At 37.2% G+C, this 11,447-nt stretch overlaps 1 protein-coding gene across 1 annotated transcript in view; it reads left to right on the top strand.

The window, feature by feature from the left end:
• The window catches only part of LRRC8C (leucine rich repeat containing 8 family, member C), a 43,235-nt gene extending 33,966 nt beyond the window's left edge, over nucleotides 1-9,269 (top strand). The window contains exons 2-3 of the mRNA XM_008576799.1: nucleotides 2,627-3,382; nucleotides 3,518-9,269. Of these exons, the coding sequence (XP_008575021.1) occupies nucleotides 2,627-3,382; nucleotides 3,518-5,035 (2,274 nt within the window). The 3' untranslated portion in view covers nucleotides 5,036-9,269. The remainder of the gene's footprint in view (nucleotides 1-2,626; nucleotides 3,383-3,517) is intronic.
• Nucleotides 9,270-11,447: the final 2,178 nt, after the last annotated feature.

The raw sequence follows: 11,447 nt of genomic DNA, 5'->3' as shown, positions 1-11,447 counted from the left end.
CGGTACGGGCGCGACACTGAGGGTTGCGATCCGTTGCCGGACACGAAAAAAGACAAAAAGGAAAAAAAAAAAAATATATATTAGCTCAAAGGTGTCTCTCTTGGAGACTGTACTCAGGGAAGCAAATTCCTTCTCTCTGCTGGTCTCTGGCACCCCCACCCCACGCCCACCGACTTCACAGTTTAAATGAGACTATGAATGGGAAAGCATCTGGAACATGATCCCAAACACTGAATTTCTTAATTGTTTCTCTTTTTATATTCCTTCAAGATATTCTGGCATTTGTCTAGGTTTTCTCCTATTATTTTCTATTCCAGGGGTTTCCAAAGTAGGGTGCTTAACCCTCAAAAAGTATGCTACATTGGGGTGTGAGATAAATATAAATAAAAATTTTCATTTTTATTTTAAATGTAGTGGGAAAGAAGTTAAGTGCTTCCAATATTTGACCTATTGATTGCTGTATGGATATAATTATAAATATACATATACTGGGTGGGCATGCTCAACATTTTTTCTCTGATATGGGTAAGTGATGAAAATGTTTGAAGACTAATGCTCCATTCTCACACCTCTATAGCCACTGAACCCTCTGGATGCAATCACTTTTGTTCTTCTTCCCTGCCTTCTTTTGATTTAAATAGTATTAGCCCTTGCTTTATTTTCAAAGACAGAGATTTATAAATTTCATAGGGAAAATCTTGTTTTATCCTAACTCCACTTCTTGTTTTCTGCATAGGACATGGGAAGCAGTAACCCTTTCCCATAAAATGCGAATTATTCATATAAGGTAATTTATTGTTTAGGATAATGTCAAACTGAAATGCTTTTGATTTAATCCTAGAAATTCAGTAAAATAAAATAGGAATGTGGGCTCTGGGTCCAGGTGGCCCTGAGCTAGATGACATTAGGCAAGTTACTTAACCTGAATCTATGCCTCAGTCTCCACATCTGTAAAATGGGAATAATGAGAGTACCTGCCTCATCAGAATAAGGTGGCAATTTAAGGAATTAATACCCATAATATTATGAGAACAGGGTCAGTTGCATATAAAGCACAACAGAAGTTTTCTGCTGTCATCACTATAATCATCATCTTCATCTTGGAGCTGTCCTCCACACCCAGACTGCTACAACCCTGAACTAGAAGGAATAGTGGCAGTTGTGGATTCTTTCACTTTCTCAGCAAATATGTACTGGTGGTCTCCTATGTGCCAGGCACTTTACTAAGGGTTGGATGCTTTGCTCCATTGTCAATCTTGTGCTTCTGGATGGTGGGCTGCTAGTTCCCTTGTTAGCAGCCTATGGTCACGTGACTGTGCCAAAGCAGTCCACTTTGCAGTGGATTCAGTTTCTCTTCCTCTAATCTATGTGAGAGGATGTGCTTTTGCAGAATCACTAAACACTGTGGATTTCCAGCCATTTGGAATTTTCAGGCTCAAACAGACTTTCCCTGCATTATTAATTCCTCATGTTATTGCTGTATACTCCTTGGTTATATTATTCTTTCTTTGAACTGTTTGCTTATTGTTCAAGTAGTTCCACTTACAGGGGCCTCTTGTGGGGGATGATTCCTTCAGGTTGATTCAAGGTGTATTCTGCCTCACACTACCTCCATTTCAAAAAGGGTGCATTCTGTCTTTCCAAATTGCAATCTTATGAGACTCCTTGATATTCTTTTTGACAAATTGAAGCATTGGTAGAGGGATAGAGGTTCTCAGTGTAATATATTGTTTGAAAAACCAGCAAATTTAGGGCTGGCCCAGTGGCACACTTGGTAGAGTGCAGTGCTTGGGAGTGCAGCGGCGCTTGGGAGTGCGGCGGCGCTCCCACGAGGGTTCGGATCCCATATAGAGACCGGTCCGCTCACTGGTTGAGCGCGGTGCGGGCGCGACACCGAGGGTTGCGATCCCGTTGCCGGTCGCGGTACGGGCGCGACACTGAGGGTTGCGATCCCGTTACCAGTCACGAAAAAAAGACCAAAAGGAAAAAAAAAAACAGCAAACTTAGTCATAATGATTTTACTATTGAACACTTCTATATTCTTTCATCTCTATGAAGAAATAGTTTTTATAAAAGCTTAGTAAAATTACCATTACATTAAAGCCATTCATATTAATCTATGCATATAATCCAGGATATGGGTAGAAAGAAAAGGGGAAACAATAAAGACAGGAATTTCTTTCATATTTTCTTCTTCTGATCCTTTTACTTCTCATACACCAACTAATATAATTTTGGGGACCATCCAATTCAAGATTGAGTCTGACAAGGGGCTGGAATTCCCAGACCAATGACTGATCCTCCCAGGCTCCAGCGAGAAAAGAAATGCAAATTTTAAATCAATGTTCTCTAAATATTTATTTTGTTATGAATTGTTTGAATTGTTCTATGTCCTGACAAAACCACTGTTTTATGTCAAAACTTAGACATGATGAGCAAAGTCAGATATTTCATTTTTCCAACCTGTGGGCTAAAAATAAAATGTTGGTGCTGGAATTGAATGTTGTATTCTCCAAGCAGAGGAAGTGGGCATTTTATTGGATGTTATTGCTGCTTTCTTCACAGTAATGACATTATGAAAGCTCTTTGAGTAATATAATTTGAAAATATTGTTTCTGTGTTTCAGGTCATGCAAGACAAGATAATCTGCCTTCCGAAAAGAGTGCAGCCTGCTCAGAACCAGTCTTCCGTTTCGAATGTCTCTCAGGCAGTTGCCAGTACCACCCCACTGCCTCCACCTAAACCATCTCATACCAACCCTGTCACTGTGGAAATGAAAGGACTGAAGACAGACTTAGACCTTCAGCAGTACAGTTTCATAAACCAGATGTGTTACGAGCGAGCCCTCCACTGGTATGCCAAATATTTCCCTTACCTTGTCCTCATCCATACCCTGATCTTCATGCTCTGTAGTAACTTTTGGTTCAAATTCCCTGGCTCCAGCTCCAAAATAGAACATTTTATCTCCATCCTGGGGAAATGTTTTGACTCTCCCTGGACAACACGGGCTTTATCTGAAGTGTCTGGGGAGGATTCAGAAGAAAAGGACAACAGGAAGAACAACATGAACAGGTCCAACACCATCCAGTCTGGTCCAGAAGGCAGCCTGGTCAACTCTCAGTCTTTAAAGTCAATTCCTGAGAAGTTTGTGGTTGATAAATCCACTGCAGGGGCTCTGGATAAAAAGGAAGGTGAGCAAGCAAAGGCCTTATTTGAGAAGGTAAAGAAGTTCAGACTGCATGTGGAAGAAGGTGATATACTATATGCCATGTATGTTCGCCAGACTGTACTTAAGGTTATCAAATTCCTAATCATCATTGCATATAATAGTGCTCTGGTTTCCAAAGTCCAGTTTACAGTGGACTGTAATGTTGACATTCAGGACATGACTGGATATAAAAATTTTTCTTGCAATCATACTATGGCGCACTTGTTCTCAAAACTCTCCTTTTGCTACCTGTGCTTTGTGAGTATCTATGGATTTCAGTTTACAGTGGACTGTAATGTTGACATTCAGGACATGACTGGATATAAAAATTTTTCTTGCAATCATACCATGGCGCACTTGTTCTCAAAACTCTCCTTTTGCTACCTGTGCTTTGTGAGTATCTATGGATTGACGTGCCTTTATACCTTATACTGGCTGTTCTACCGTTCTCTAAAGGAATATTCTTTTGAGTATGTCCGGCAGGAGACTGGAATTGATGATATTCCAGATGTGAAAAATGACTTTGCTTTTATGCTTCATATGATAGATCAATATGACCCTCTCTATTCCAAGAGATTTGCAGTGTTCCTGTCTGAAGTCAGTGAAAACAAATTAAAGCAGCTGAACTTAAATAACGAGTGGACTCCTGATAAACTGAGACAGAAGCTACAGACGAATGCCCATAATCGACTGGAATTGCCTCTTATCATGCTCTCTGGCCTTCCAGACACTGTCTTTGAAATCACAGAGTTACAGTCTCTAAAACTGGAGATCATTAAGAACGTAATGATACCAGCCACCATTGCGCAGCTAGACAATCTCCAAGAGCTCTCTCTACATCAGTGCTCTGTCAAAATCCACAGTGCGGCGCTCTCCTTCCTGAAGGAAAACCTCAAGGTCTTGAGTGTCAAGTTCGACGACATGAGGGAGCTGCCCCTCTGGATGTATGGACTCCGGAATCTGGAAGAGCTCTATCTGGTTGGCTCTCTAAGTCATGATATTTCCAAAAATATCACCCTTGAATCTCTGCGGGATCTCAAAAGCCTTAAAATTCTCTCTATCAAAAGCAACGTTTCCAAAATCCCTCAGGCAGTGGTTGATGTTTCCAGCCATCTCCAGAAGATGTGTATACACAATGATGGTACCAAACTGGTGATGCTCAACAACTTAAAGAAGATGACCAACCTGACAGAGCTGGAACTAGTCCACTGTGACCTGGAGCGCATTCCTCATGCCGTGTTCAGCCTGCTCAGCCTGCAGGAACTGGACCTGAAGGAAAATAATCTGAAATCTATAGAAGAAATTGTTAGCTTTCAGCACTTGAGAAAGCTGACAGTGCTAAAACTGTGGCATAACAGCATCACCTATATCCCAGAGCATATAAAGAAACTCACCAGCCTGGAACGTCTGTCCTTTAGTCACAATAAAATAGAGGTGCTGCCTTCCCACCTCTTCCTATGCAACAAAATTCGATACTTGGACTTATCCTACAATGACATTCGATTTATCCCACCTGAAATCGGAGTTCTACAAAGTTTACAGTATTTTTCCATCACTTGTAATAAAGTGGAAAGCCTTCCAGATGAACTGTACTTCTGCAAGAAACTTAAAACTCTGAAGATTGGGAAAAACAGCCTATCAGTACTTTCACCGAAAATTGGAAATTTACTATTTCTTTCCTATTTGGATGTTAAAGGCAATCACTTTGAAATTCTCCCTCCTGAACTGGGTGACTGTCGGGCTCTGAAGCGAGCTGGGTTAGTTGTGGAAGATGCTCTGTTTGAAACTCTGCCTTCTGATGTCCGGGAGCAAATGAAAACAGAATAACTTATTTTTTGTTAAAGTTTGACTGAAACACGCTTCTACCAAATACAGTATAATAATTAGGTAGTCTTAATGCCTTTCCTATTTTATTTTTATGGTTTTTCTTTTTCACACAAAACAAAATGTACACAAAGACTGAGTATAAGGAGTATGTATTTTTAATAAAAATTTAATTGTATTTTTCCAATATTAATATTTTAAAGTTTTATTTGTCTTGGAACCTGATGTACCTATTATTGTTTTCTACTGACAGAAACAGATGGTTCCCTCTGTGTTTTGTTTTTGTTTTTTCAGTTCATTCTTGTGAAAAAGAGGGAATTATAAGTCTCGTGTTATTTGGCATTTTTTTAAATAGATGAAGATATTTTGCCAAGGTCATTTTTAGCTTGTTTACCCCTGTACGGGATCCTTATTTTTGTTTTCACTGTGTATGCACCAAGGAATCTGTGCTAGCTATTGTAATACCAGCCGCCTTCTCCATTGGCCAAGTCCATCATTCTACAGAAAATTCTTCTCCAGAGGATAAATTCACATAAGTGCATTGTCACAGAGTATTATTTTTAAATTTTTCCCCTGCCTCCAACAGAATCCTAAATTGTGTATTTCATATACCCAACAGTTATAATTATCCTTAGGCGAGAATTTTGTAAGTGGGTGAAGAAAATAATTTTTAGTGGTTTGCATACTTGAGTTGGTCATTTATAATTTAGCTGATTTTACCAACATTTTAAAAATATCATTTAAAAACTGAAAACAGAGGCTCTCTCCACCTCCTTAATCTCAATACTGCTATGTAGTACTGGTGAACTACCTTAGAGAAACTAGATTTATTTTAATATCCTAGTAGGTAATTAAATTTTAAAATCATAGAATTAGAAGCCTGTTTTTTGAGTAATTTAATCATCTTTGATGTCTTGATATGCTAATGCATCGATGGAAAAAAATTCACCACTAAAGCACTCTGTTAAAGAGCTGGTGTACTCATCTGACCCTTGCCCTCACTCTGGGCAGTGTGGCAGTGGCAAGCTATTCAAATTCTGCCTGTTGCACAAAATAATCCTCTTATATATACATATATTAATTGATTTTCCTCAATCGATTTTCCTGCCCTTGCTCTGAATGCTAGTGATGCAAGCACAGGAACTCTATCTGCTCTCTGGCTTAAAATATGTATCTCTTCTAAAATGGTTCTGTTATTTTTTTTAAGTGTGAATAAATTGCTACATGGTCATCACTTAGCAATAATTTTCACCTGATGTTTGGCAGAACTTTTGTTTGCCTTTGAACTTAAAAATTAACAAAATGTGGGGTCATGGGCAAAATATTTTACTATGAAGCTGTATAGAACAGGAAAACGAAATACAATATTTGTGCCCTCAATCCAGCACCAATACTACTGATCATGGGAACTTTGCTTTTATGTACCAAACTTATACTGGCCATTTTCTGAGCCCTAGACTAATCTAAGAAAGTTTTGTGACTTAACAATGAAAGAAAGTAGAAAGATGATTTGAGGTTTCAAAATGCTGTTTTTAAAAATTGCTCCTTGATCCTGGTGAATTTGCCCAACGCTACTTTGAAACCTGTACAGAAGGCAATCATGGGAACTGCTCAGCAGTTATGTGTACCTCAGTTTTGTTTTACATTTTATGGTATATCATGGGGTAAAGGATTAGGGAAAGAGATGATTTTCATTTGTTTAATAACTTAATCATTTAGGTCAAAGTGCTCCACAGTTTCTTCCCTATGTTAAAGTTTTAGAATGGCGATTTGTATAGCTCATTACTTATATCTGGAGCTGAAATAATATGTTTGAAATAGTAACATGGTTATTGTTCTTGTACAATAAAATATTCGATCCCAGAATACCGTTCAGATCCTAAGTATAAACAAAGTTGTACATTTAGAAATATAGCCCTATCTATTTAAAACAATTTATTGGCAGATTGTCCATGATTGAGCATGACAAAAATACCCTGTTGAAACGTAAGCTTAGGTAACTGCTGGAAAAACACTGGGTGCACTATTTTTCTGGATAAAATTTATAGTTATTTTCTATATCACCCTTCAAAAGGGATCTATTCAGGTTAAAAATCATATTTATGCTGAAGTCCTTATATGGTGTTAACCAATAATTTCATATGGGTTTGTAACCGAAATAAGTCATTAATTATTCACTCGTAATAATTTGTTCAAAATTCCTAAAGAATTTGATTTGTTTTTTAAATGATTTTGCAGGCTGACCCCCAACCTAAGTTTTAAAAAACATGCAGTAAGTCAGTATAGTTCTATTTTAACTAGGAGAAAATTCATAAATGTTTCTATTAAATTTTATAAAAATTCAAAAGTCACTTAATTTTGAGACTATATTTCCTGACTCTGTCCCTTTTTAATATTGTAAGTCTGCGTTCATGTTCTTAAGTAAAAAGCGTTTAATTACTATTTAGCTTTTAAATGGGAAACTCAGGTAAATGAACTTCTGACTTTTCTAAAGTTCTTTAACTGATCAACTCAGCATATAGGGGTATTTACCTAACCACTTTCTGTATTTTACAAGTGCTCTTGCTAAAAAGGAACAGCTAGTTCTGTTTCTCCATCCTCTGTAGGATTCAAGAGCAACTGTTTGTGTAAATATAAAAGCACCATATGTATTCTTAACTCCTATGACTGCTTGAATGTCATGATGGGTAAGCTTTTTGGTCAGTTTTAATGGTTAAATACAGAACAAACAAGTTTGCTGATGGTCTGGTTGAAAGGGAACATATAACTATATCCCAAAGGAACCCACATAAGAAGGCCACAGCTCAGAAAACTATTGGTATGTGTTGGGTTTTGTTTTGTTTTATTTTTTAACACAGCACCTTTAATATAAAAGTTCTTGATACAGTGAAATCTGTTATTTACAGTCATGAATTTTTTTTATTTTTCATCCACCTCTTTCCCTGCCGTTGTATTTCCCAGCTAGCTTAATGAGTTGTAACAATTTTCATGGGATCTTTTGCAGCAGGTATTGCTTTTTCAGAAAGGCTTGGAAAATATGCCTGCTGTGAGTATTTTGTTCATTTAGAGTGCCTCCTTACCTGGCTTTCAAGCCATCTTTGTGAAGGGGCACTTAAATTATGTGGAATCTTCCTTGGGTTACTAGGGATAAGGGAAGTCCAAGTTCTTGCAGTTTTATGATTTCTGGCATTAAGGAAGAGAAAACAAAATCTTCTTATCTCTTGTTAACATATCCCCCAAGAGGGTTTTGCTGTTGTTTATTTTCTACTATAAGAAAACGTCCACTCTTTCAGCACCACTCTCCCAAGTAAGCCATGGGCCGGCCCTAGAAAATGTCCACTCTTTAAGTAGTTTATTTTACTCTCTAATCTAATTCATACCACATACATGATCAATGGTAATGATATGTTTATTTCAATAGTGAACATTCAGGGCGCATCATCATGAAAACTGTCAACAGTACTTAGTAGTGATCAGATAAGATAAATTTTAATATAATTTTAAATTTTTTTGGAGACTAAATTAAGGTTCAATTAGTATTCTCCCATGAAACCTTGATGCCATAATGCTATTCAAACAGTTCACACTTTTGGTAGGATCGTAAAACTCCATACTAACCTTAAGTTAGCAAAATAAATTAGCAAAACAGCATAGCTATTTGTGAGGAGACTGCTTAAAGGGTCTATAAGATTTTCTCGTTTTTTTCTTGTCTATTTAGAAACACTGTAACAAAACTCGGATAATCTTGACCAGACCTGCCATGATTTTTTCAGATTTAGGCCTCAGGGACCTGATTCTGATATGCCAGCGTTCCAAAGTAGGTATCCACTCATATTCCATCTTCCTAGAGATGGCAGGTCTTGTAACTTTGGACAACTTAATTTCTTGGCCACGTTAAATAACGGTTCCTATGCATGGTTTCAAATGTGGTGTAAATTTGCTTCTTTCTTCTGAATCCCCCCCACACACACCTTATTCTGTCTCTTTAATGAGTATTTTTACTGGGGCCAAAACTCCAGGCCTTATGTGCTTGCTCAGTTTTCCTTCTGCTGCTTGTGTCCTCTCACTGGTCTCTGTGTATTCACATTGAGTCAGTTGCTGGCAAAACCTCTAAGACTGTCAAGAAAATGCTTGAGAGTTGATTTGTCATAGTGCAAATTCATGATATAATGTCTTGATGTTATTTGGCTATGTAGTACATTGGAACAGAAAATAAAGTCATTTTTGTACCTTAAAATTGAGATTTGTCCCTTTCCCATTCATTTTTAGAAATCATGTTTATCGTTTGCATTTCTTAAACTATTACTGAGGCTCCCTGTGCTCTACAGGAAATAGGCTGCGTGCATTCTTTCATTTTGTGTTGAGCTAGTTTCTATAATTGTAACTAATTACTTCCTTCCTTAATTCACTGTACTGCATCTACCTAAGGTGCCTCTGGAGTTTCATTTGGGCAATTAGTGCCTTAATATGTAATCTGGAGTGTAATTTCTGTGTATTTGCCAGATCAGATTGCACAATAGCTGTCCAGCTCGGCTTGCAGTAAATACTCTTTTGATAATGACTGTTGTTACTTTAAAGGAATCAGAATGGTTCTGCACAGTTAGGAGGCCTCCCCTAATTAACCACATTCACTCCATGCTTAGGGAAGCCCTCTGCAAGAAAACTTACATATAAGCAGATTGTGATTGGTATCTTTGAAAGCTAAATTGTCACTTTACATACTTTTCTATAATGTTTATTTTACTGATAGTCAACTTTCTGGAGAAGGACTATTGAGATGAGGAAGGATGGTGAGTGTGGTGGGAGAAGCCATGTGAATATGTGTATCAGAAACTTAGAAGAGATTTTGTGAGAGCTCTGGAGAAATTTTGGAGACAAGAGCTGGGGAATGTAATGAATAGAGACATCTGGCGATTTCAGTGCAATTTGCACATAAGGAAAAGACTGCCACTCTTCACTGTTTCATCTTTGGTCCTTTCATTTATACAACATATAGAGATAAAAATCTGATATTAAATAAATTGATTCAGTTATCATTGTTGGCTAGCAAGATATAAGATAAACATTTTGTTTGGGTGGAGAAGTAAATGCATAAAGCAAAAGTCACTAAGTTAACTTGAGACTCAGAGGGACTCAGAGACTCAGTGATTTTACACAGTCATAACACAGGGTCTGCACATTTCTGAATGGAAGTTTGAAGGTCATCCTAAATATCCAAGTAGGAAAAAAGCAAAGAGCTCTTCTTTAACCACATTATCTTTTGTGTATAAATCTTTGAATACAGGTTATACTTTAGATTTCATACTTAAACATATTTGACCACAGCAAGGTGCAAATGAACATTTATCTGATCAGACATACCATAAGAGATAGAATGTTTTCAGAATTTGAATATTTTGCATGAAAGATAAAAGATAGGCAACAGTATTCTCAAACATCTAAACCAAATTGGCCATTCTGATAATTTTGATTCAGGGGTTCTTCTGTTATAAAGTTTGAGAACAAGTAGATGGATTTTCTATTTAATTTGTTTTTTTAATCCTTTAATAAAGGAATAATTTTATTTCAGCTCAAGTTACATCTAGACATATACGATAAAAAATGGGCCGACGCCGTGGCACACTCAGGAGAGTGCGGCGCTGGGAGCACAGCAGCACTCCCGCCACGGGTTCAGATCCTATATAGGGATGGCCGGTGCACTCACTGGCTGAGCGCGGTGCGGGCGACACCAAGCCAAGGGTTGCGATCCCCTTACCAGTCACAAAAAGGACAAAAAAAAAAAAAAAGGTGTCTAGCTCAGATTTGGGGAAAGTGACACAAAAGGGGCAACATGGAAGTTTTTCGTTTTAAATCTTCTCCATAGTTCTTCTAACAACAACAAAAAGTCAACTTCCCAGAAGTGATTCTGATATGGCAAATAAACTATAACATTTCTTCACTATGAATCGTGAAGTTTTGGGGGATTTCATTGTAATTTCACATAGATAAGTTTTTCGTTTTAAATCTTCTCCATAGTTCTTCTAACAACAACAAAAAGTCAACTTCCCAGAAGTGATTCTGATATGGCAAATAAATTATAACATTTCTTCACTATGAATCGTGAAGTTTTGGGGGATTTCATTGTAATTTCACATAGATTGTGTGTAATGTTGTTAAAATCATACTCTAAGTAAAATTTGGACAGATTTGAATATCTCTCTTAGGCTGATTTAGTCCAAGAATAATTAAAACATGAAGACATATTCACTGCATTTGAGGAATAGATGTCCACAAGTTTATGATAAAGTTAATGAGTTTCATTTGTATCTATTGAATTGTATGTATAAATTATATTTCCTAGTGATTTAAATTTCTCTATAGAGTAGCCATCCTCAACAAAAATCTGAAAAGCTGTGTACAACAATGGAAACCAAAT

The sequence above is a fragment of the Galeopterus variegatus genome, unplaced genomic scaffold (assembly GCF_000696425.1).
Source record: "Galeopterus variegatus unplaced genomic scaffold, G_variegatus-3.0.2 Scaffold1403, whole genome shotgun sequence".
Taxonomy (NCBI): Eukaryota; Metazoa; Chordata; class Mammalia; order Dermoptera; family Cynocephalidae; genus Galeopterus; species Galeopterus variegatus.
The sequence above is the reverse complement of the archived record's forward strand: the minus strand, read 5'-3'. Positions and strand labels throughout refer to the sequence as shown.